We start from the raw sequence: 24,998 nt of genomic DNA, 5'->3' as shown, positions 1-24,998 counted from the left end.
CAGCCATTACCTTAATTACACTCTGTTGATGCCATGGAAACTTTTAAATTTTTAATTAGTAGCTTAGAGGCCTCTCACAAATATGACCTGGTTACACATTTTTCAAAATGGCGGACGACGAAAACCAGGTACTCTACAGTAGGTATATACTCTCACGGCATAAAAGAATCGATCCAATAACCCTTTTACTTTTTTCCGGCCTCTAATAGACATTCTATGCTACATAGATCGATCAGGCCTAGTTTGGCGATCCACGACCCCAGGCAAATTCTCTACGCGCGTGCAGACTTCTTGCATCGAGACTTTGCGTTAACCAGTTATTTCAGTGCTCATATCGTGATTATTGCTTGTGGTTGTCCGACCTTACTTCTCAATCACTCACCATTAAACTATGATTACATTTACTTTGATATGAACGATTAATTTGCATGCATGCTGTGTTGAATATGTGGTGTCTTTCTCTCTTCGAATTTCAGAAAAACCGGCCGGTCGGCCAGAACGAAAGTGATAGTGATGATGACATCCCTCAATTGTCGGCCCACACTTTGGAAGCTTTGCAGGAATTTTATACTAACGAGCAGCAAAGGCTGGAGACAGAAGTATCACAAGAAAATAAGGATATAGATGAAGACTGGGTGTGTTAATCAAACTAATGAGTCAAATTGCTTTTCCTTTCTGGGCCCCCAATCAGGCTTTTGCTGGGAAATTTCTGAAGGCCATGAAGAACCAACCTGTGTTTTTTGTTATTGTTTTGTTTATTGTTTTGTTTATTGTTTGTGTTTGTTTTGTTTTTTGCTTTCATAGCAATTGAGTCAGTTTTGGTATGACAATAGGACAGCCACAATATTGGCAGAAGAAGCTTTGAGAGCGTCAAAAAATGGCAGGTGAGGACATAAGGTTGTCAAATTTAAAGGTAAGTAGATGACAATTTCTGTGTAGAGAGGCCTGGTCTCTAAGAATGAAGATTCTTGCCAAAGAGCACAAGACAATGAGCCTGTGCAGGTGGTAACCCTTAATATTGACCTTATGTTCCTATCACATGCCTTACATTGATGAGGGCCAAAATACAAATTGTTACTTTCTTTTTTACTGTTACCCTGATGTGACAATTACATACTTTATACAACTTCTGGTTCTTTTGTTGAAAAGCTCATGATTTTTTCAGCAGAAACCAGTAGAGGCATTCTAATATATTCATAATTTATACCACAATAATTTATTACCTAGCCTAAACGCATAACAATGCCAGAGGTTTTTTTTCAGGGTGAGAAGGGGTCTTAATGGAATGTTAAAGTCCCTATTCACCCCCAGAGGTTTATATATATTTCCATTCTTTGCGTTATCAGGATTGATCTCAAAAAAATTTTTTGGATGAATGAAATATTCCTCAAGATATGCCACCTCAAAGTTTGTCCTTTAGTCACACCCTTTTGATTTTGATTGATGAAATATTCCTCAAGATATGCCACCTCAAAGTTTGTCCTTTTGTCACGCCCTTTTGATTTGGCTGGGCGAAGTTAATACTGGTAACTAAAAGTCCCTCATGACGTCACAGCCAGAACGTCTTTCAAACAATGTGCCTACGTTCATGGTATTTTATTGAGGATTATGTCTTTAGACGAATCTGGTGTATTTGAACAACCAGCGACCACATAACGAGTTGGCATTTTCACATCATTTTACGGCAATAGACACATGTTCTTATACAAGAAGTTAACATTCATTCTTGCTGTGACGTCACTGAATGTTGGAGAGGTAGTAGGTCCAAGACTTGGCCCAGTAATTCTCTCCCGGCCAAGTAAAAAGGGCTTGGCCAAAAGAGTAACTTTGAGGCAGCATATCTCGGGAAATATTTAATCAATCGCAAAAATGTTTTTTGAGATTAATCCTGATAAGGCAAAGAATCGAAATATATATAAACCTCTGGGGGTGAAGAGGGACTTCAAAAGTAGGCTAGTGTCAATGATAACTATGATTTTAAAACCATTTCCAATTGTCCTCTTTAAATTCCAGAATAGCTTGCCTTTGTTCACCAACCTTGTATAAAAAGGTGCTTGAGATCAAACCAGAGGGATGTGAAGCAAAAGTGTTTGAATATGACAGAAGATTCTCTGTATTTGGTGAAGATTTTGTTTTCTATGACTACAAGAAGCCATTTAACTTACCTGCTTCGATCACAGAACACTCCTTTGATCTAGTTGTAGCTGATCCCCCTTTCCTTTCAGAGGAATGCCTCAGAAAAACTGCAGAGACAATAAAATACCTTGGAAAAGAAAAAATTATTTTATGCACTGGTAAGTATCACTGACAAATACAACTGTCTAGAGTCAAACATGTTATCAGTAGCCATGCTATCAATATGTGCAGAGACATTTTTACGTTTTTGATATACAGTAGTGCATACTAAAGAGGAACATTGAGATTCCAAACGATCTTGATGTCAGCAGGCAAGAAATTTAAAGAAAACGACAAAACTTTTGAGTTTAAAAGACATGTTTTGACAGAAACCTCTGTTGAGATTACTATAATAGCCCTTTGATCTGTAAGAGTGTCTAGCATCTAATATCTCTTTTCAATATCACCCCTGAATTGCCAATTTTTTGGTCACAAGATTAGAGGAAATGATCTCCAACTAAAGAAGTTACTACTACATAAGTGGGGTTCTTTACTGCAAGGATTGCTTTCATACATTTCATGAAACCACAGTACATGTATATGATTTTCATGTATTCAAATTCATTGAAGTTCTTGGTTGTTAAACAAATTCATGTCCTTGTCAACACTGTAAAGTGTGAAGAGAACAGTATGGAGAATATGCATGCTGATGTTAGGGTGTGAAGGGTCAATTAGAGTAATAGACAGATGGTTTTGGGATACAATATTAAATTCTCTGAAGTTGTCAACAAAGAAGAAATGCTTGGTTGTTGTGTGAGAGAGTTAACTTTCTGATCTGAGTGCAATGCTAAAATGTAGTGCTTGTGTTTGTTGGTTTCAGGCCAAATCATGGAAGATTTAGCATTCAAGCTGCTCAGAGTAAAACCTTGCAAGTTCCAACCAACACATGCTAGGAACCTGGCCAATAAATTTGGTTGTTTTGTAAATTATGATAGTGATCTGGATAAATGACAAAGACATTTCTCTTAGGAGACCAACAGTTTGTGAATTTTCCTACACAACTTGAGACCTCTAAAGTCCACTGTACATCAAAGGTGTGTTAATCAATTCCTCACCATGCTGTGCTTAATCATGCATGTCAAGGGATTTAAGCATTCCTTATCTGAATCCCCAGCTTGGGAGACTGAAACCACTTTGCAAGAGATGAACACCAATGAGTAGTCTAGTACATTCAGAGCATTTAACTGTTGGTGGTGAACTGAGCCAGCAAACCTTTCAGTTTATAAAATTGACAAAGGTGGTGGTCAGGGATTAACTACCAGTATTTTGCCTGAAAAAACTACAACACTGACAAAAATATATGTGGAAACTGTTGATGATGCACACTTGCTCAAAACAGGGAACAACAACAACATTCATAAGAATGTCAGTTTCTTCATAAAACCTTGTCTCGTATGAACAACAGGGAAAAAGTAGTAAGTATATTGAGAAATAAACACCATGTGTGTTTGAATGAGGCCTTGCTACTTGAATGGAGCTTTTATTTTCCATGGAGCCAACAAGTAACCACACTTCTACTGGATAACACACCTTACCTACACCGAATGCAAATATGGTGTTCAATCTGAATTGCCATTGTTCTGAACTCACTAATCTTGTCTTTGCATGGAAACACAAAACAATTATCACACATGTGAGAGGCTAGCGAGTCCAGAACATGGCAACTCAAATTGGATACCATATTTGCATTCAGTGTATAATACAGATTTAACTTGTTAATTATTATGTACAAGTAGTGGTATGACTAATGTGCTTCAGTAACTATAAGTATTTTGTAGTTGTTAGGTGGGTAGTGGCAGCTTGTTAGTTTATTTATTTGATTGTTATGGCCAAGGTAACTATTTCAAATACGAATGATATGTATAGACAGTTGATGTCTTAACTTCTACCACATACAGATCTGAAAGGATTTGGACCCCAACAAGACAAGTAGAACATAAGAAAATAACATGTTCACTATCAGAGTGATAATATTTTAGGGCTGATTATTCTCCAAGACTTCAAGTTATTGTATTAGTTTCACAGAGAGTGTTAGAGAGTTTGTAACTCTCAGTGACTTCCCAATTAATTTCATAGAAGTTTGAAGAATGCTTCAAGGTCAGTTTTTCGACAATTACAAGAATGAACTTCTCCTCTTCCACCTTTGCACCCCCCCCCCCCCCCACGTTATCTTTATCCTGTGTTCAGAATAATGGTCTAAAAGAATCAAACACTATCTGCTAGCTTTCTATTACAAATTCTGGCTGGTAAGCAGAGCTGTCTACTTCCTGGTAATCATGAAGAACTTTTTTTTTTTTCAATGTCTTTCACTTCCCAAACAAGTTTGATGGGTGAGACACAAAGCAATTCCACACTTGCCCCAGAGTTAATAATGGGCCAAGTGTCTATTGAATAAGATACTCTTTGATGCTTTAAGGAAAACTAAAATAATTTCCAAAAATAGCAATCTTCTCTCAAGAGTTTAATTTTAATATATACTAATTAATCAGTAAAATATGTTATTTTGTAGCTGAGTTTTAACCCCCTAGCTCTCATGGGTGACCAAGACAGAATTCCTCTTTACAATATCAATATCAGGCAGACAAGTGATGGGAATATAGAAATACATCAATCAGAGGGATTATTAGTTGAAAAAACTAACATAAGAACTCTAAGGCATATGATTAGGAGAATTATCATATGACTCATTTGGCCCTGCTTGCACAATCCCATGGAAAACCATGGTGAAAGATCGCATCTGCAGGGCCAGACAGGTTGTTTGAGCCAGTCTGCAAAAAGCTGTCTGCCCCTGCTACCCTCATGTCGCTTTGTTGCTAAAACTTAAAGGAAAACAGAAATGAGAAAATCGTCACATCTTTCAAGGAATTGGGAGTTTCTTGTTCAGACTTGTAAAAGTAAAGAAAAAGTTAATTGCAGAATTTTTTTTTTTGGCTCGCATGGCTTCATGTGCCTGTCTATTGCATCCTGTTTAGGTTGAAATTTTCAACACTCAGTGGTCATATGATAAAATACTTATTGCCTGAGTTTAGTCAGGAAAATATTTGCCTCTCAGTCATGAGGCACAGACCTTGCTATGCTCAGTCCATATGCCATGACCTTGAGTCAATTATGTTCCCATTTGGCCCTCCCATTTAGTCAATAAGAACATACATGTATTACTAATGAGATCATAAAGGTGAAAAGTGGAATGGCTACTCATTTATGCCAGGAAATGTCTGTTCCTACAAATTGATCTGCAAAGTTAACTGTACAGTCTAAAGATTATTAAGTTGTAAAAGCTATAATGTACAAACATTATAATAATTACATTATTAATAGTTTTAATCATAACAAAAATAATCATCTTATGACCAGATCTTTGACAATAAAAATAGCTTCACAGTCACTCCCACTTAACAAGTGTGTTGATTTGATATCTAGCGTGTTGATTGACAGTCTGTTATATGGGAGAAGAGAGAATGTCTCCATTTTATGTTTTGTAGCATCGACCGATAACCAAGGACTTGTACTGTCATATCCTCCCCCAGCACCTGCACCATTGCCAATACTGCTGAGGTGACTTGAATTAAAACCGGGCATGGCTGTGGTGCTCTGGACAGCCACAGAGGCTCCATCCCAGTGCCAGAGAGATCCATCTTCAGAACATGTGAATAAGTTGTCTGGGCTTAGAGGGTGAAATTTCACATCCCATACTGATAAAAAAAACAACAACAACATGAATGACCACTTCAAGTTTGAAAAGTGTCAACCCACTTGCATGCAAACTTTGATGTCTTAAACTTCTCTTTTGATCACACCTGACTATAGCTCTGAGCTGAAAAAAGGAGAACTTTGGTGCCTTTTAGCATCAAAAGTCACTAATTTAGCAACCTGTGTTCCATGGCTATAGAGCAAGTATTTTACAATACTTATGTGTTTACATCCCGCACAAAATACAATTTACAAAACAAAACCAACTTTCTGCTTGGTTTCGTCAAGATGAAGCCTTCAGACTTCACATTAATCTCCAGTCCCTCCATTTTTAGAAAGCAGTGTAGCATGACACCTCTTGGGCAGTTTGCACATTACAGACAGGTGCAGTAACTGATGCCCACAAAACAATAGCTTCTGAAATTTTCAGTAGCAGTCAAAAAGCCTCTATGTTCTGGCAATTCAGATTATGTTATTTGCTTGAGAGGATAACAAAACTTGGAAAGGGTGCCTAACCTTCTGCAGCATGCGCTTCCAGTAATGTGACAGGATACAGTTCTTGGCGCATGTCCCAAATACTCAGTACACCATCCTGACCTCCTGCTGCAAGTAGGTGTGGCTGTGTTGGGTGTTTGTCAACACACAGCAGTGAGACACGGTCGCCAGAACTATACACAAAATATTGTGCAATTGTTATATTTTAAAGTTTGGTAGCAGTTTGAGTCAATTTTATTTAAAAAGTATTGCAGCCTCTAGCACAGCCTGGGTACCTTGTTTTCCCAGAAGCACAGCTTTGATCACAACAAGTTTTAGATGTTTTTTTCTATTCTTGGACAAGGAATGTTATTTTCAGTATTTCTTTTCTTTAGCAAAACAAAGCAAAGTAACAATAAATCATCAACAAATAGGTCAGTTTTAATCCCCTCAAGGAGGATTAAAAACTGACCTTAATTAACTCTAAATAAATCATATCCTCTAAAATCAGTGTTTAACTCCCAAGATCTGACTGACAACTCTCTCCTTCAGCCGCTACACATTCCCTTGTGAGTAGGTTACAAGAATTTGGTGTTAGATTAGGATAACAACTCCTCCCTGATAAAGGCTGATAGTTTCTAAAGAAACTGTTTGGGGCTGCATCAGTGTGGGTAACGAAGGGCTAACGCTTGAAACGTCAGCTTTAATAATCGTAACGGTGGCCAATTTACCATTTCAACTTTGTTGATATATTCAAATTATTCCTCCCTGATAAGTTTGAGTATGCTCAGTACCTACTTTGTTGGAGAATGTGTGGTTCTCATGGGAAGAAGTGTGATGTTAAACACTTCTGGGAACTGAAGAATTAACTAACACTCACAGTAACATTGTTCTTCCAGGCTTACTCCCAGGTTGTCGAAGATCCCAAACTTTAAGCTGACCACCGAATGTTACAGCAGCCACTTCATGCGACATTATACATGTAATACTGTTTATAGTTGTGCTGTCTGCAGAATCTAGAAAAGTATTTTAAAGAAAATTAAAGAAAATTTATTAGAGGATCAATGCTAACCCAACAGAAATGATTGAACCTTCAATAAAATCTTGAAAAGCCTGAAGTCTTAGGATTTCGTTTTGAAAGGGTTCTTCGACTTGCTGAGATACATTTGTGTTTGAGAAGTTGAATTTTACCACAATTAGCCATTTTCTAAATGAGCGGCAGTCTGGGTATGATTTGCCACCACAAAGGCTCTTGGGATGGTTTGGAGGGACAACATGAAGGTAAAGAAACATGGTGCACTATAACTGCTGTATTCCAGGCTGCACTAATAGTTACAGAAATGCACCTAACCTTCAGTATTATAGAATTCCTAAAGACCCTAGAAATATATACCTAGAAAGTATGTGGTTCTTATGAAGAATGAGACGTTGAAATTAGACTCTACGAGTACACAGATTTGCTCAGCTCATTTCGATGGAGGAGAAAAACTTAGCAGAACAGGCTTGCCTCCAATTTTTCCATGGACAAAACCGACAGCTCCACGTAGAGAACTCAAGAGGGCCAGTTTTGAAGATACGCAGAAAATGGAGCAAACCAAAAAAAGGAAAACAACACTTGCTCAGTTACCACTGGAAGTGAACTTTAAATTTGAAGAACAGTTGGAAAATAATAATGTTAACATTAATACTGGTGTCAGCATTAATATCAATATTAATGCTGACACTAGTACCAGCGTGTAAATACAAACATTACTTACTGGTGACCAACTAAACAGTTTATATAACAGAATACAAACAAGTGAACAAGAAATTGTTAAGCTAAAGGGGGAGATTGAGGAGTTGGAGAAAGAAAACAACAACATAAAAGAGGTGAACAGCAAATTACAACAGTGGTAATTTGAGCAATTTGAGCAAGTGTTGTTGTTTTTTTTTTTTGGTTTGCTCCATTTTCTACACATATTTGAAACTGGCCCTCTTGAGTTCTCTACGTGGAGCTGTCGGTTTGTCCATGGAAAAATTGAAGGCAAGTGTGTTCTACTAAGTTTTTCTCCTCCATTGAAATGAGCTGAGAAAATCCACGTACTCGTAGAGTCTAATTTCAGCGTCTCGTTCCTCATAAGAACCACGTACTTTCTACGTATATCAGGGTCTTTAGGAATTCTATAACACTGAAGGTTAGGTGCATTTCTTTAACTATTGGTACAGCCTGGAATACAGCAGTTATAGTGCGCCCTGTTTGTTTACCTTCACGTTGTTACTCCAAACGATCCCAAGAGCCCTTATGGTGGCAAATCATACCCAGACCGCTGCTCGTTTAGAAAATGGCTAATTGGAAGTAATGTTGCTGTCTCATTGGCCAATTCGCTGCTGCAGATAAGAGTACAGACAACACTGCTTGAGTCAATGGATCATGTACTGAAAGAGTTGTTTTAGTTGATGTTGATATTATGGTAAAAAGCAAATTGACAGTGGTTCAGCATGGTCTGTACTTTCATCTGCAATGATATTCGTCCTTACTGCAGTTGAAATTTGTTGTGGACTCACTTGGTTGTACCTCATGAGTGCACGATATTTTGACCACTCAGATGACCAATATCACTGTCAATAAGAGAACAGACTACAAATGTTGACTTGTTTAACAGAAAGAGGCACATAACCAGCCCCTGAGATTTAAAACTTTTTGAAAATTTGTAATAACCCCATACACCATGCATACTGAGGGGTACTACAAGCTCCCTTAGAACAACTTGCAAATTTAACATAAGATGTCAGAATTTCTATGCAAAAAGAAAAGTATACTTTAAAATCAATAGTCCAACAGAAATACCTCTTACTAACCACATTCAGTGTCTGTACTGCAAGTTACAGACCAAAAATTTCTGCTTGGATTTATAGGCCACATGCTTTGTGCCAGGTTCCATAGCTTACAGTGCAGACAGAGAAAACAAGGATAGCAAGATATATATTAAATCTCAATAGAAAAAAAAACAAAACAAAACAAAAAAAACAAATCTTTGAATTTAACAAGCCACACAGTAAAATATGGCCAGTTGACCAATCATGTGTGTAATATGACATAATAGGGTGCATTAGTTCCAATCTTCACTGTATGAACTACATGGTGTCGTTGTTGAATGACAATTGTACTTGGCTGGTTTGATATTTGTATATTTTAATCACTTTATTCGCTCGCGATACTCCAAAACTCAACTCGACTCACTGTTGAAAAACACAAGGCCATGGCCATAGAAATGAACCGACCTGTCAATTCACATAGCAACGCAAAAATAAATAGACAAATAAATGTACAGGAAGCAGGAAGGACACATGGCTTGACTTTACATTATAGAAATAAAAGTCAGTGGTATTGTAGAAGCATCTAGATGCAGATAGTACTAAGGAGAACTACATGGCTTGACTTTACATTATAGAAATAAAAGTCAGTGGTATTGTAGAAGCATCTAGATGCAGATAGTACTGAGGAGAACTACATGGCTTGACTTTACATTATAGAAATAAAAGTCAGTGGTATTGTAGAAGCATCTAAATGCAGATAGTACTGAGGAGAACTACATGGCTTGACTTTACATTATAGAAATAAAAGTCAGTGGTATTGTAGAAGCATCTAGATGCAGATAGTACTGAGGAGAACTATATGGCTTGACTTTACATTATAGAAATAAAAGTCAGTGGTATTGTAGAAGCATCTAGATGCAGATAGTACTGAGGAGAACTACATGGCTTGACTTTACATTATTGAAATAAAAGTCAGTGGTATTGTAGAAGCATCTAGATGCAGATAGTACTGAGGAGAACTAGATGGCTTGACTTTACATTATAGAAATAAAAGTCAATGGTTTTGTACAAGCATCTAGATGCAGATAACACTGAGGAGAACTACATGGCTTGACTTTACATTATAGAAATAAAAGTCAATGGTTTTGTAGAAGCATCTAGATGCAGATAGTACTGAGGAGAACTGCTGGGGATGACAGTGGCTAAAGCTTCACATTTTGAAAAACACGAGTAGAACAGACTCTGAATATGACTTCCACTCAGGTTGTCAAAACATAAATAACTGCCACTAACAACAATCCTCTTCAGTTCTACCCTTGCCAACAACATCGCATTGATAACTTTCAGCTGTTTTATACCTATTGTTCTCACTGGATGCCTCTGATCAAGTTTCAATACATTGATCCTTCCATCCTCACCAGCAGATACAACATCAGTGGAGCCAGAATTTGTGGCAAGACATGTGCATGAACAGCCACGACTTCCAACATGGTGGAGAGAATTCCATTCAAGCTCAGGTCTGATGGCCTGACAAGTTCAAAAAGATTTTTATATTCTTTTCTTTAAGCTTCAGTGTTGTTATGAGAACTACTTTGCTTGAAATCTTATCAAAGAGTGTCATGCAGGGCTCGACACTAACTTTTCAACTTACTAGCCAAGTGTCTCGTGACATCTTAGGTGTTATGACAATTTCAGTTTGTTTACTAGCCAAACTGGCTAATGCAAATCGAAAACCACGGGCCAAAACTGAATTTCTACTAGTCTGTGGCCAGTGGGTTACCCGTTATTATCGAGCCCTGATCACGTGAAACAGAATTGGGTTAGTTAGTATGTTCTAAAATCTTAATTGATTACACTGCAAAGTAAGATAGAGTTTCGAAGTGAGACAGACACCCAGGCTTGCTGGACCTTTACCAAACTTCAGAAGCATATCAGCTCCACTAACCAGGGATGCAACTTCACTGCAAGTTTCTTGGCAGAAAGTTGATCAGGGGCAGATTTTTAACTCTTAAGTGAAAGAACAAGCACTGTTAGATTTAACTGTCTCCTGAAGAAAAAAAGGTGGGAAACCCAGTGTTCGAGACCTGGTATGTGTTATTTTCTTGGGAAAAGTATTCAACTCTCATAGCACCTACCTCCACCCAGGAGTATCAGTGGATGCCAGGCAAATTGTCAGGGAAGCCTACCTACCTACATATACTCCTGTGTAGAGAATAGTGCCTATCTTCACCCAGGAGTATCAGTGGATGCCAGGCAAATTGTTAGGGAAGCCTACCTACCTACATATACTCCTGTGTAGAGAATAGTGCCTATCTTCACCCAGGAGTATCAGTGGATACCAGGCAAATTGTTAGGGAAGCCTACCTACCTACATATACTCCTGTGTAGAGAATAGTGCCTATCTTCACCCAGGAGTATCAGTGGATACCAGGCAAATTGTCAGGGAAGCCTACCTACCTACATATACTCCTGTGTAGAGAATAGTGCCTATCTTCACCCAGGAGTATCAGTGGATATCAGGCAAATTGTCAGGGAAGCCTACCTACCTACATATACTCCTGTGTAGAGAATAGTGCCTATCTTCACCCAGGAGTATCAGTGGATACCAGGCAAATTGTCAGGGAAGCCTACCTACCTACATATACTCCTGTGTAGAGAAAAGTGCTGGGAGAACAAAGTGTCTTGCCATAGAGCACACCCACATTTCAGCCTGCAGTTCAGTCTTGTATAATATGAATAAATTGATTTGCATGTATTACAAAATATTTTACACTAACCTGGTGTTTTGAACTATATTGGAACAGGCTAACACTTCCTGCTGAAGACGATACCAGGATTCTCCCTGAATCAAAACACTGACAAAGAAATTTAAAAGAAGCACTGTTTCAAAAAGGTGAAAATTACAGTAATTGGGGAAAAAAAAATTGGGACTGACAACTGACTGCCTAAAACAGGATGACCACTAATAAGGTGCCTCTTAACACAGGCTTGACTGTAATTATAAGTTGTTGAATTTATATATTATTCCCAGCTGAACTTAAGTTAATTATTTCACCACCTTCAGTTTATCACAATGAACATTCCAAGGACCTTGCACATGTAAACTCAATAATAGATCTCGATTCAAGCACTGTTCTTTTCAGACTACTACAATGTTTTGTTCCAACTAATAAAATATTTTCTTCAGACTACTAAAATAACTTTGAGCAAAAAGCACGTTTTTATATACCATAATAGTAATGCAACAAAAAATGTCCTCAGCAGGGTGGTCCCATCATAAGTCCAGTCTCACTGGGGGGGGGGTGGGGGGCGTGAGATCCTCCCACTGTGGGTATGGGCCCGAACAAGCACATTTCACTCTTTCACTGCTAAAAATTATTCTTAATTTTTCCCTTAATAATTAATTAAATATATCTTATAATTAGGGGTCATCCACTAGATTAGCCTTTGCTATTTGGATGATCCTAACTAGCTACCTACTCTATTGCTAAATTTTTTCTCCTTATTCCTTTGCTGTACTGTGTTCAGTTGCTATGTATATTTAACTTATATATCTTGTAAAACCGAGCTGAGTTAAAAAGAAAAAACGCATTCAAATGATCATGATAGTTGATGCTTGTTGACAAAATCACATGATGAGACAGCGTAACTGTAAACAAATAAGGCACGTGCTGAGCTCAGCAATTTTGGTGGCATTTGAAATTTTAGTCAACAAATTGCAAGTCAAAGAAACTACAGGAGATAATAAGAATGAATTTCGACACATTCTGCAAAATTCTGACAGCTACTTCAGTCATTTTTCCATTTGCCATCGTGGTTTGAGCCCGTTTTTGGCAAAATTGCTGACCAAAAGAATTATCATTCATTGTCATCAACCATCATCTTGAGTTTGAACAGGTCCAAACTAAATGATAGCTGATAAAAGTGAATGATAATGCATGGCAGTTTGTGTTCAAACACGCGTGTTAGTTGAAACTATTATCAACTGTTATCTTTCATGACCATTTGAACGAGCCTTAAGATTAGATTCCTGATTCTCCCTTGAGCTGCGACACATATCCTTTTAAACTACGGACGAGATTTTGGTGTTAGATCAAGATAACAACTTCTTCATAAGTTTGAGTATTCTCATTACCTATTTACTTGATAGTGTATAAATATTATGGGGAGAAGTTACTTGTTGATGACTTGTGCGAGTTAAAAGGGGTAAAATAGTGCGGAATTGAATTCAGTTACTGATAATTAATATACTTCATTGCTCAGTGAGAAGTTGAGCAGATCGGCTTATTACCATTTTAATATAACTTACCTCGATGTCCGTTACATCTCCAATGAAATTAGTGTCACACAACAATTTTGGTTCATTTGCGACAGCGAAGGAAGCTGCTGATTCTCCACTTGGTTCCTCGTTTTTCCAGATTGATAACTTGTTAATCTAAAGAAGTTATAATACAGAGAGTCTTACAAATAATTTCTTCCCTACGCGCGGTCTAACTGTCAAATTATTGATAGCAAGATCATGTTTTAAAGAGTTCCATTTGCCTGGTCGTCCCAGCCGCCTGTAACAAACGTGTCGGAAGGATTCAACTGGCCCTTTTCTTCCGGAATCCATCGAACCTTCGATACCTTGTGCCCTACATATTTTGCTATCGTTTCTCCAACATTCGCCATTTCAGAAGGTCCGCTCCGCACATGGCGCGCAAAGTTACCGAATGAGTGATTAGATTAAGTACCAGTCCCCACTATAGACCACGATAGTTTACACAATGAATTCTTTGCTCAAATTGTAACCAAGGACCTCCTAATCTCGCGGGCTCTGAGCGAATAATTGATAACTAATCGAACTAATCAAAGATGGCGTCTTTCGAGAAAGCCAAGAAGTCTTATCAGAAGTTTCATAAAGAAAGGGGACAGGTATGATTAAAATCTCTCCCTAAATGCAGCTTCGAGTAGTAAAGCTTGGTGTGGGTCAGAGGAATTTATTTAATTTATACCAGTAAGGAGATGAATTTTAGTCAAATTTATCAAAAAAAGCAGTCATATCGGGTCGCGTATGCTTGAACACATGCATGTACTTAGAATCCAGCGATTCTATGTTTTAAAGAATCGTTTGGCAATTCCTGGATTCTCGACACACGCTAGTGGTATTAGATTTCAACTGTGACAGGAAAGAAAATTCACAAATTAATCAATATATGATGTCAAATTACTATTACTATTCCATTGTTCACTGGATCCGGAGAAGCCCTATGTTTAAATTTCTATCTCTGCAAAATAGCTAATATATCATGTCTCTCTTTAACAGAATACAATTTGGGAATTAACTTTCAGGTCTTAGAATTGAAATAGTTAAACAGCTTCATCACAAAAATACCCACGATCTTAAAATTTATATTTTCCAAACTTCAAATTCTCTTTCAGTTGAAAAGCAGAAAAAAGTATGGTCTTCTTGAGAAGCATAAAGACTATGTCTTGCGTGCAAAGTGAGTCACCCACAGATGCATTTGATATATTTGATATATGTAGTGATTTCACATGCTGAACAGACTTTTATCACTCTAGCCATCATTACATTCTATTCATGAAGTCAATACTGAGTGGCTTCTCTTACACTGAGCAGTTAGGAGTGTGTCTTCTGAGTAACTGTTTACTTTGCGTGCAATTCAACTCACTAACAACCAACCTGATGATATTGTTGGTCAACTTGCTGTCAGTCATCAAGTTGGGTACTCAGTCACTTGTAGTTGATCAAAGATGTTGACAAGTTGACGAATGGTGCCGTTGAGTTGGTTGGCAGCCAGTTGACCTGTCAGGAAAGTGACTGGTAATTGTGTACTGTATTCATCCTGTATGGGTGCTAGTTCATTGTAGATAACTTCTCATTATTTCGTCAGATTTTACAGACAGTTTTCTTTTTGAATGTAAAGACTTAGTCAGTATTTAATTCTCAGACTTCCAAGCAATACAGTGAAACAAACTGAACTTAGAAATTCTCTGAGAGCCTTAGGAAATGTTATCTTCTTTGTAAACTTTGCACTCAACAAACTGTCTCTTGAAAAAGATAATTGACACATAACATCAATATTCTAGAAGACATGATATGTTTCTAATAGTCACGTGCAGCTGAATTTCTTGATAGCAAGTGCTCTAACAAGGCACCCTTCACAAGTAAAGCTATGCACAAATAACACAATATACACGACACCAGGAGTAATGGTAAGTTTGCATGGTATAGGCTAGGGATATCAGCAAACACTTCGATGATTCTAATATCTGTTTCTCTATTCTATACCAAGCAAACTTATGATTAGAATTTTGTCTGGGGCTGTATTTAAACATTTTACTCTCTGTTTACCTGAACAAAAGACTAAAAAAACTTGAGACTGACACAGTAAAATGTTCTGATCCAACAGACTTCATAAATTAACATTAAGAACCTTTCACATGGACAAAGAACTTAAAGGTTACACATAAGGTTCTGATAGTAGATAAGAATGAAGGCCTCACTAATGCTAATAATTAACTCAGACAACAGTGACACTATCTAAACTCCTGGATGGAGAAAAGCACTGTGGGAATAAAGTGTCTTTCCCAAGAATATACAACAAAATGTTACAGGCACAACTTTAATTAGATCCTCTTCATGCAGAGTCAACTGTGCCGACCATTAAACTACAGGGTTTGTACCAGTCCTGGAAAACCTGGAAGCTCCTGGAATTTTATTTTGATATTTTCCAGGACTAGAAAGTCTGGGGAAAAGACAACAGGTCCTGAAAAGTCCTGGAAATCTGATTAACTCAAGCAATAAAGTTGTCAGAATTTATTTTATAAGAAATGCATATATAGACTGCTAGGATAATTGATTTTTAAATCTTGGGGGTGAAAGAGTTTAAGGTGAAATTTGGATCCCTGGAAAATTCAACCTGAGTTGTTGAAAAGTCCTTAAAATTTGTCTCTGAAAAAGGGGTAGGAACTAAGGTATCATATTTACTCATGTATTGACCAGAAGTCTCCATGTTGTTTTGATTATTGTTGCTTTTATTTTTTGCAGAGACTATCATAAAAAACAAAATGCTCTCAAACTTCTAAAAGAGAAAGTGAGTTGACATTTTTGTTGTAGTGATACCACTTGTATTTGTGATCTAATCAGTTATATTTATGGTGAATGTCATTCAACTAAAAATAACACTTTGCAAAACAGTAATCTCAAATTGAAAGTGCCATTATGTAGCTAAAATATATAAGTTTTCTTTCACTGCTGTCAGGCATTAAACAAGAATCCTGATGAATTTTACTTCAAGATGATCAGCAGCAAAACCAAGGTAAGGAAACATGTATATATTCTGTTGTTTCATCATGACTGTGTTACAGTGCAGCTACTTTTATCAGAGAGGGTCACTTTTACAAAACTGATTAATCTGTTTATAGGAAAGGAGCAACACATTCCATCTGAATCTTTTTTTGTCAATTTTTTGGTCTGGCTTTCAATTGACCCTAGTAGCAGTGGCAGGACTGTTCATCCCACCACTACTCCTGAAATTTGAAGTGCCAATTATTGGCACTGTCTGCCCTAGATTTTGTATGATTTTAGCCCTGAGAATTGGTGTGAAATTAAATCAAGTCAAAACCAATCCTGTATTCTTCCTGTTACTTTTCTGCCTAAAAATGCGTCAATTGATAATATGTGGAGGAGGTCCTTTTTGATCAATCCTGGAAGGGAAAAGGTTCGGAGCTGGTTGTGAAATAGTGCTTTTAAGTTAGCTCCCTTACACCCCTAGCATCAACATGATGCATATTCTCCATACTGTTCTCCATACATTTCCTAAGGCTTGCACAAGGAGAATTTGTTCAACAACCAACATCTTCTTTGGTTTTGGGGAGCAGGGATGGCACAGTGGTGAGAGCACTCACCTCCCACCACTGGGGCCCAGGTTCAATTCCCAAACCTGGCATCACATTTGGGTTGAGTTTGTTGTTGGTTCTTGTCCTTGCTCTGAGGGTTTATCTCTGGGTCCTCTGGTTTTTCTCCCTCTGCAATTGACCAATTCAATCTGGAGTCCAGTGTTTTTTAACATAAGCCACCGGCTCAGAAGATTGGGCAACCACTTCCTACATTATCAACTTTGAATAAATTGTTTATTTTATTTTTATTTTGTTGGTGATTATTTTGCCTATTCTTGTGACCTTCATGAGTGATTCAAGAGATTTTTTAAGGAGAAATTAAATGTAGTCATTCTTAGACCATAGGCTTCACAGAGTTAACAATAAGTGGTTCTGAACTGTAGGATGGAATCCATTGTGTAAAGAGAGGAAAGACACACACTGCTGAGGCACTGAAGCACATGAAAACACAGGACCTTAACTACATTAATTCTAAAAGATCCATGGAAGCAAAGGTAAATGGTAGTAGTTATATTTCCCATAGTGAATTGAATCAGTCTAAGGCAAGTCCCAGTCTCTAAGACTGGCTGGCCTAAGTAAGTGTTTGAATGAATCAAGTAAATTCTGTGATACCTCATGGATGCCTAGTGGTTTGTACTGTAACATGATTGTAAGCATGTTTTCACTGAGTCTGGGTCATTTTTACTTAGTCGTTCCCTCTGACAAAGGGCTAATGCTCGAAACGTCAGGTTTCAAACTTTTTATGGTGGCCAAATTACATCTCAGTTGTTAAAATCAAATTACCTTGTTACTCACACCCAGGCAGCACCACCGTTCGTTTAGAAACTTACCCCTTTTTTCCCCTGAGTCTGCCTGACAGTCACAACACTGTCAAACAGATGTTACTTTCTTCAACCAGAAAATAGAAAAACTTCAAGCCAGTCTTCATTTACTGGGAGATGATGATGTCCGTCCAGTGAATCAGCATGTAGTTTTTGTGGATAGTGAAAAAGAAGGTATGCACATTTTGTACATTTTAATAAATCAAAGCAATATGCATTTTATGAACTTTTTATCCAAAATGGCTACAATTTTGTCATTCTTCAATTTTATGCTTTGGTCCCCCTTAACCTAAGATATGTCTTCAACCTTTGTATTTGAGCACAAAATTGTTACTAAATCGTCTCTTTACATAAAAAAAAACTGACATCTGTCATCTTCTCACACTTCAAAAATGGCAGATAATCTTTCTTCTCACCATTTTCCCCAAAAAGTCCTGGATGAAAAGTCCACCATTTTCCTTTAGAACTATAGCTTCATGGCACCATAGCTGTCCTAATTTATTGAGATATCCCAGACTGTGCAGATTTTACGGAAATTTTGTCATGAAAAGAACCGCATATAGTCCCAAAAGCATTTAATATTAGTGGTATTTACTTCAATGACTGCTTGTGTTTTTGTCCTTTAGCTCAGTGTTTTGATGCTGCTGCACACTTTGACACTGTGCCTGAACTTGTGACAAGAGCATACAACAGGCCCACCAAAGAAACACTAAAAAGACATCTTGTGCAAACTCCAGATGAACAAACCATTCAGGTACACAGAGATTTTTTTTTCCACTTTAGAAAGGGTCAGGGGCAGAGTTTGGCTTTGGTGATATTCAAGAAATGATTTAAGAATTTCAATATTTTCATTGGTCCTATTGATAGAAAAGGGGTCTCACTCAAGGATAGGTCACCCTTTTCAAGAAAAGACATTTATGTTTTCGAAGCCAATTTGACCCTGTGACCCTTACTAGTGACCTGCTTCTAATTTCTCCTTACAATATCATCCATGAAAAACACATTACACATGTACAATCACTTTGAATAAAGGAAAGGATCATTGACTAAAGAAGAAAATTCTACTTGGCAGTGCCTTAGGAAATGTAAAGAGAACAGTATGGAGAATATGAATACTGATATTAGGGTGTAAAGGGTTAAAACAAATCAAGTGATAAATTTTGACAACGAGTGCTCAGTATTTTTTAGCGAAAGATAGCCACCATCTTTGATTTTAATGGTACGGTAAGGCTGGGGAGAGAAAGTAATCTGTACCAAGGGGAATGAGCGATGGTCAAAAATAAGGAGAGGGGCTGGGGTGGGGGAGTGAAAATTACCCACCCCTACCCCCATCATCCACTCTGACTTTAAATCAAACATGGCGTTTGGATGAATGATCACGAGCTTATAACCTTAACTCGCCCTGATAAGACGCTTGCACTGCAAGCTAATTTTGATAGAGAACTGACACAGTAGCATTACTTTATAATCTTTGTCCCATGTATGTTATTCACAGAACGAAAAAAAAAACAACCTTTTGGTATGGAACCAAGCCACCGCCTACTGATTTTAAATTTTCCTGTTTTGGTCTCTCTGTTTTTTTATCTTCAATAATAACCAAAGTAACCTGTATACTTTGCAGAGACTTGGAAAACAAAGGCATCGTTGTTATGAAGAATTAAGAGAAAGAATTGAACGCGAGAGGAAAATGCAAAAGATGTGTGAGGAACTGGAGCTTCAAAAACACCTGATGGTATGAGATAACACGAAAAAAAAAAAAAAAAAAAGACGACAGTGTTTTTTTCCTTTGGAAAGCTTCCAAACTTAGTTTTTGAGAACCAGTTGTAGAAACCTGAAAGCACAGGGCCCATTTGAATGGTAGATACTTGAAAGTGAAGAGTAGAGTTCATTGCTTGTCACCGTAAACACAGTTAATCACTGGCTATTTGATATGAGGTAAATGTAGTGACGAAATTATAATCAACAAGAGCTTCAAACTCTTGTCAACATATGGTAAACACCAAAGTGAACACTGTTGAGTTTAAATGGATACACGTGGGAGTTTGCTAAGTACGAAAGAAGCGTAAGAGTCGCGCCATGCGATAGCTGAGAGCGACTCTAGCTTCTTGACATAACATTGATACGTTGTAGGAAAAGAGTCCCCAAGTTTATTTAACAAGTCTAACGTGACCAGGAAAACCAAGCGCGCGCGCGCGCGAAAAACTAGTCTTTGCATTTGCTCACGTCAGCAGCAAACACCCGTGGGCAAATAGAGGACACTGATATTGAGCACGCACTTTACTTTGGTTATGTTATAGTATAGTGTAAAAAAGACAGAACCACCCTTTGAGATTTTTTTATTTGAAAACACATGGTGGCCGTTTATTACGTGTACATTTTTTGGCGTTTTTAAGTTTTTGTGGAGTTTCATTTCAATGATCTTTATTCGTGTTGGAGTTAAGAGTTTCCTTTTGGTGGTGTTTTCGCCTTTTTTCCGGGGAGAATTTCCGTAACCGCTTTCAAACAATTGGAGTAGCCCTCCACTGGAACACTGATCTTTACCATTTTAAAGATGTAGTTAAATCTATCAAGTAGCTTTGAAATTAGCTGTTTGATGTTCTGATGAAAATCGTGTGCCTGTTTTCAGGGCAAAGGCAGACGAGTGAAAATACAGAAAGACGAAAAATCTACGCCAGTTTACAGATGGAAGAAAGAAAGAAAAAGATAGCACGAATTCTTGGATCATTTTATATACCGAATAAAGTCAACTTTTTTTGGATAAAAAACTTTTGTTGTCTTTAGAAATTTTTCGTGCAAACAGACTGTCACACATAGTTAGTTTGTTATCTTACTGCGTGAATTTACCGTTTACCCGTTTTGAGAGTTGTTAGGTTATATTTTTCAGGATTTCACAGGCAGTGCACTTTTATCTTCGCCAGTTTATCCATCCTTTGTTTATTTTTGTCTTCTATGTGTTTTTCTCTCTCAGTGACAAAATTTATCACCATCTCCTTTAAGGCAAAGACAGTTTTGGACGTCGCAAAAATGAGATTAAATAATGTGAGGTAGATCCCTTCAAAGCGATTTCAAGTTCTTCCGATGAAGTGAAGAATGTTAGTTTACTTGGCTTGTACTGAACTGTCTTTCGCATTCTTGTGAGTGTCTTTGTATGGTGTCGTTTTAAAACGGGGTTGTAATAGACTGTTGAAGAGCCATGGAGTATGTTGCACAAAGTAAAAATTAACAGTTAACCAATTTGCAGCAATGTAAATGTTTGTAATGTAAATCAAGAGATTACAAACGGTTTACAATCTCTTGCCCGAATAAAAGTGCGAGGAAACATTTTGAAAGAATTACTTGACGGCCTGGACGGAATACCGCTGTAACTAGTTAAAGACAAGGGAAATGTGCTGTCTTACTCGTGTTTCAGTGTTAACCGAAAAATATTCAGCTTCAAAACTATTTTAAGTTGGAATAAGTTAGTGAAATGACGACAACGACATTAAAATTTAGTTTCATCCTGATGCAACAAATAGCACATAACACATGATATTAATACTAGAAGTTGAACTTCGTAAAGAACCTTTTCAGTTTAGCTCCAAACTTGAGTTGGCCACGGATGAGCTCGACGGTAGCCTTTTACGTTCTTTATTTCTTGAGGAAGAAGTTTCTCCTGATCCAAACATGCCTTCTTTTCCCTTTTCCAAGCACTACGTCCGCTGTTGCCACTGACACAGCGCCATCTTAGCCTTTTTGTTTGAAAACTCTTTGTGCGATCTACTTTGGCGAAGAATCGATCCATTTTCTCCCTGGTCTCCTTGGCCATCTCTTCCTGAAACGAAAGAGTGAAGATGTAATCATCGTCAATCAATAGGCCCTCTTGCTAAACAGCGCGCGTAAACGGAAAGGGCAGAGGGTGTGTTAGTAGGGGTGGGGGAGTGGGGGGGGGAGGTGGATGTCTGGATGAGACAGTTTCAAATGCAAATAATTAATTCTAATCTATACCACTTGAGAAAAGTTCTCATCCAAAGGTTCCTTATATTTTTATTTTTCCTTTTTTTTTGCTAGGAAATTAAGTAAAACGACCCAGAAAGCAACGAGCAGTCTAGCCACTCTTTTCCAGCGTAATCCGCACCCGTCGAGCGAGTCGTTAAAACATGGCGCTGCGAGAAAAGCTGGGAAGGAGGGAATTCTTTTCTTCTAATCATCGTATAAGTGTATTTAGCTAAACTTGAGCTTAAAAAAAAAAAACACATTGTCCCAAAAATATGCTGGGTGATCCTCGCTATTCTCAGACAGAATAACAATCATTTTGAATTTTTGATTTCAGGAGCAATCTTCATCTTATCATAGCCCATTTTGCTCACCTGCGATTTTCCTCTGTTCGAACCTTGTGGAACATCAATTTGGAAAAATTTAACGTCCGAGCTTTCAGTCCTGTTCAGTTTGTCATTGGCTTGTTTCGTACCCGGGTCTTTCTTTTTCCCTTTTTTCTTTTTAAGCTTGCGCCCATCGCTAAAATGCACGAATCTGCAACTTCCCGACCCATCAGAATCCATGCTCCTTTCGTTCTTCGTGGTGCTTGAGTTCCTAGAGGATTCCAAATTACGTGCCACGTCCTTTCTGATGTTAATTTTTGTCGACTGTGAACTTTTTGGGGTTTCACCAGGCCAGAAATCGATTTTGGAATGCACAGAACTTAAACTTAGATTTTGTACAGATCTCTCTAGCTCTGAAGTGTTAGTTACCTGACAGCTTAGGTCAGTCGATGATGGTGATTTCAGAGAGTTCTCAAAGTTATGTACTGCCGCAGAACTCGTAGATGTGGATCTATTTCTGACCTCCGGTTGGCCTACAACGTTGAGTCTTTCTTCTTGATTTGATTGTGATCGAATTCGGCTAACACCATCCTTAAAGCATTTTTCGCTAGCTTCACAGCCAGAGTAGCTATGATTTCCAGTCTTTGTTAGTAGGACACCATTTTCGACGTCGGAACATAATATTTCCAGTAATGTTAAGCTTATTGACTCTGGCTTTTTCTTTCTTTGAGCATTTCTGTCGGCATTTTGTTTACTTTTGTTCCTTTGGAAGTATCTTGGTCTTTTACCAGATGGATTCAATCCACAATGTTCATCTTCTGCCGGGCTGTTAATTTTGGGGCTGACAGGCATAGTGTTGTTCTTATTCAGATCTTGTGGAGAGCAAAAAAAGGAAAAAAGTTGAAGTTACAAAAATGTATGAAAGATTGCAAGAAAGTGATAATACAAGTACACCTGTAGACTACGAGCGGTTCAGCAGTCCCTCCTTTTCGGCGAAGTCCGTTGCACGAGCAAAATAGAATCAGTGAATTAGCCGATCACGTCGGGAGGCTTTGGCCTTGGTCTTGACATTGGAAAAACCGCCGTGGCGTTTTTAGATTTTTTCTTTTACGGAGTTTAGTTTTGGTTGCTGTTTTTGAGTTTTCGTTCACACTTATATTAATCCCTCAATTTGGAATTTTTACGAAGTTTAAGTACTGAAGTTATTCAAACCGTATGTTGTGATCATTCTAATTACATATTTTCTACGGAGTTCGGACTCTAGTTTCTTTTCTTTCGCTATTGGATTTTTTTACACTGCATTTGCTATCGAACTACAAAACTTTATGCGCGCAGGGAGATCTGGCCTCTCATCGAACGCATAGAGCAAGGAAACATTCATCGCTCATGGCTCGTTAAAGTCAACTTTTTAAAAAGAGCATTTCTTAAGTGATAGGTGGGGGTAGGATGGGGTCCTATATAATAGTTGGCGTAATTTGACCACCTGAGAGCCATAAAAAGCATTTCGATACAATAATCACCACACCAGTCGCATTCAAAGGAAATACCACAAAAGATAAGACTAAAACTCACAATGCTACTGCCTAAAGCGCGGGAAAATTCAAGTCACTGATTGGTTGAGTCGGTGCTGAGTTTTCTGGACCAACCACAGACCGAAGAATGGAATATCCAACGTCCTCCTGTAATTTTGAGAATTTAATGCAGTGCACGTCACAAACTAGCTCCAAACGCGCGATGAAAGGCGTGATGTTCATGATTAAGTAGAGCTTAAGAACGTTGGGTAGCAGCATGGTTACCCAACTAAATGCTGCCGAAAGGAAAAAAAAAAGTAAGCGAAAAGAGTCAACCGACCTTCTTTGAGTTCTGCACTCAGATGAGTAACAGAATCTCTTTCTCTTTTGTCTCCATTGGCGTGATAGTTTTCTCCATACTGGCTCCAATATTCTTCTCCTGACTTCACTGGTGGACGGAGAGACATTTTGAATAGGTGTGTTTGCTCCTTCAGCTGATTCAAACATTGCTTTTTCTCCTTTTCCAGTGTCTTAAAAAGAGCTTGAAGCCTGTAATCCTCAAGTGAGAATCCTTGAAAGAACCTGGAAGACGAATTTTCCATTGCAGCGAGCAAGTCAAGAAATTTAGTCGTCATGTTAACGCTAATACTGTGACATCATAATTGTTTTTGACGTCATTGAATACGATATGTTTGTTTGCTTGACAACACAGCGGCCAATGTCTGCGCATGTGCGAATGTCGTAAAGCTTTCAAGCGGCTAGGATCGACCACACAAACCAGTAAGTCGCATTTTTTAAAAAACTTACAACTTTTTTGATAAAGCTCAAAACGGAGTGGTAAATCAACAGGATACCCGTACTTGAACAAGCTTTGTGTTTGAAAAGTCCCGAGTTTTCCTATTCCCTACTTTAGTTTCCTTTTACAGATTTTTTATGAACGTTTCAATTTTGCGAGACAGTGTTTCCTTTGAAATTTTGCGCGGGATATTGGCTCGCGGTCGGCCAGAATTGATCCCCTTGCGCGTGCCTGACGTTTGAACGCTTTGTTGCGGCAGGACAGAGCTGAATAGCAAAGGTATGCGGTCGGCAACGCGGGCTCAAGCGTGCGAGGTTTAAAATCTAGCGAATTGGTTAGCTCCAAATATTTTGGACGATGAGATCACGATACCAGGGTACTCGCTTGTGCGTAAGGATAGACAGTGTTTGACCAAAAGTTGTGGTGGAGGAGTTTTAATTTTCGTCCGGGATGGAATCCCCTTTGTCGTTATGTCTGATCTCATAAAGCATAACTTTGAATGTCTGTGGGTGGAAATCAAGAGACCTAAATGCAA

The 24,998-nt window shown here is 38.1% G+C and overlaps 4 protein-coding genes across 5 annotated transcripts; 2 read left to right on the top strand and 2 right to left on the bottom strand.

Annotated features, from left to right (window-relative positions):
- Window positions 1-33: 33 nt before the first annotated feature.
- On the top strand, window positions 34-5,566 carry LOC111322531 (EEF1A lysine methyltransferase 1). 2 transcript variants are annotated; one of them, XM_088730197.1, is made up of 5 exons: window positions 34-138; window positions 477-635; window positions 805-884; window positions 2,014-2,294; window positions 2,996-5,566. In XM_088730197.1, the coding sequence occupies exons 1-5, from the start codon at window positions 34-36 to the stop codon at window positions 3,124-3,126; spliced, it is 756 nt and encodes a 251-aa protein (XP_088586323.1). In that variant the 3' UTR covers window positions 3,127-5,566. The 2 variants fall into 2 exon arrangements, with proteins under 2 accessions (XP_088586323.1, XP_022781375.2); XM_022925640.2 differs by having other exon boundaries at window positions 61-128.
- Window positions 3,640-13,864, bottom strand: LOC111322530 (nucleoporin Nup43). Its single transcript, XM_022925639.2, has 7 exons — window positions 13,678-13,864; window positions 13,445-13,570; window positions 11,913-11,990; window positions 10,494-10,662; window positions 7,220-7,355; window positions 6,382-6,533; window positions 3,640-5,867 (listed from the first exon to the last, which is right to left on the bottom strand). Exons 1-7 carry the CDS (start codon window positions 13,804-13,806, stop codon window positions 5,515-5,517), a joined length of 1,143 nt encoding a protein of 380 aa, XP_022781374.1. The 5' UTR covers window positions 13,807-13,864; the 3' UTR covers window positions 3,640-5,514.
- Window positions 13,865-13,945: 81 nt separating this feature from the next.
- LOC111322535 (putative U3 small nucleolar RNA-associated protein 11) lies at window positions 13,946-20,623 on the top strand. The gene is made up of 9 exons (XM_022925644.2): window positions 13,946-14,049; window positions 14,557-14,618; window positions 16,187-16,232; window positions 16,401-16,457; window positions 17,421-17,531; window positions 17,936-18,032; window positions 18,485-18,612; window positions 19,480-19,590; window positions 20,485-20,623. The coding sequence occupies exons 1-9, from the start codon at window positions 13,990-13,992 to the stop codon at window positions 20,563-20,565; spliced, it is 753 nt and encodes a 250-aa protein (XP_022781379.2). The 5' UTR covers window positions 13,946-13,989; the 3' UTR covers window positions 20,566-20,623.
- Window positions 20,624-21,330: 707 nt separating this feature from the next.
- Window positions 21,331-24,788, bottom strand: LOC111322532 (uncharacterized). The gene is made up of 3 exons (XM_022925641.2): window positions 24,008-24,788; window positions 22,205-23,028; window positions 21,331-21,669 (listed from the first exon to the last, which is right to left on the bottom strand). The coding sequence occupies exons 1-3, from the start codon at window positions 24,300-24,302 to the stop codon at window positions 21,430-21,432; spliced, it is 1,359 nt and encodes a 452-aa protein (XP_022781376.2). The 5' UTR covers window positions 24,303-24,788; the 3' UTR covers window positions 21,331-21,429.
- Between the last annotated feature and the right edge of the window lie 210 nt (window positions 24,789-24,998).

This window comes from Stylophora pistillata, chromosome 8, assembly GCF_964205215.1.
Source record: "Stylophora pistillata chromosome 8, jaStyPist1.2, whole genome shotgun sequence".
Taxonomy (NCBI): Eukaryota; Metazoa; Cnidaria; class Anthozoa; order Scleractinia; family Pocilloporidae; genus Stylophora; species Stylophora pistillata.
This window is presented reverse-complemented; position numbering and strand designations above follow the sequence as displayed.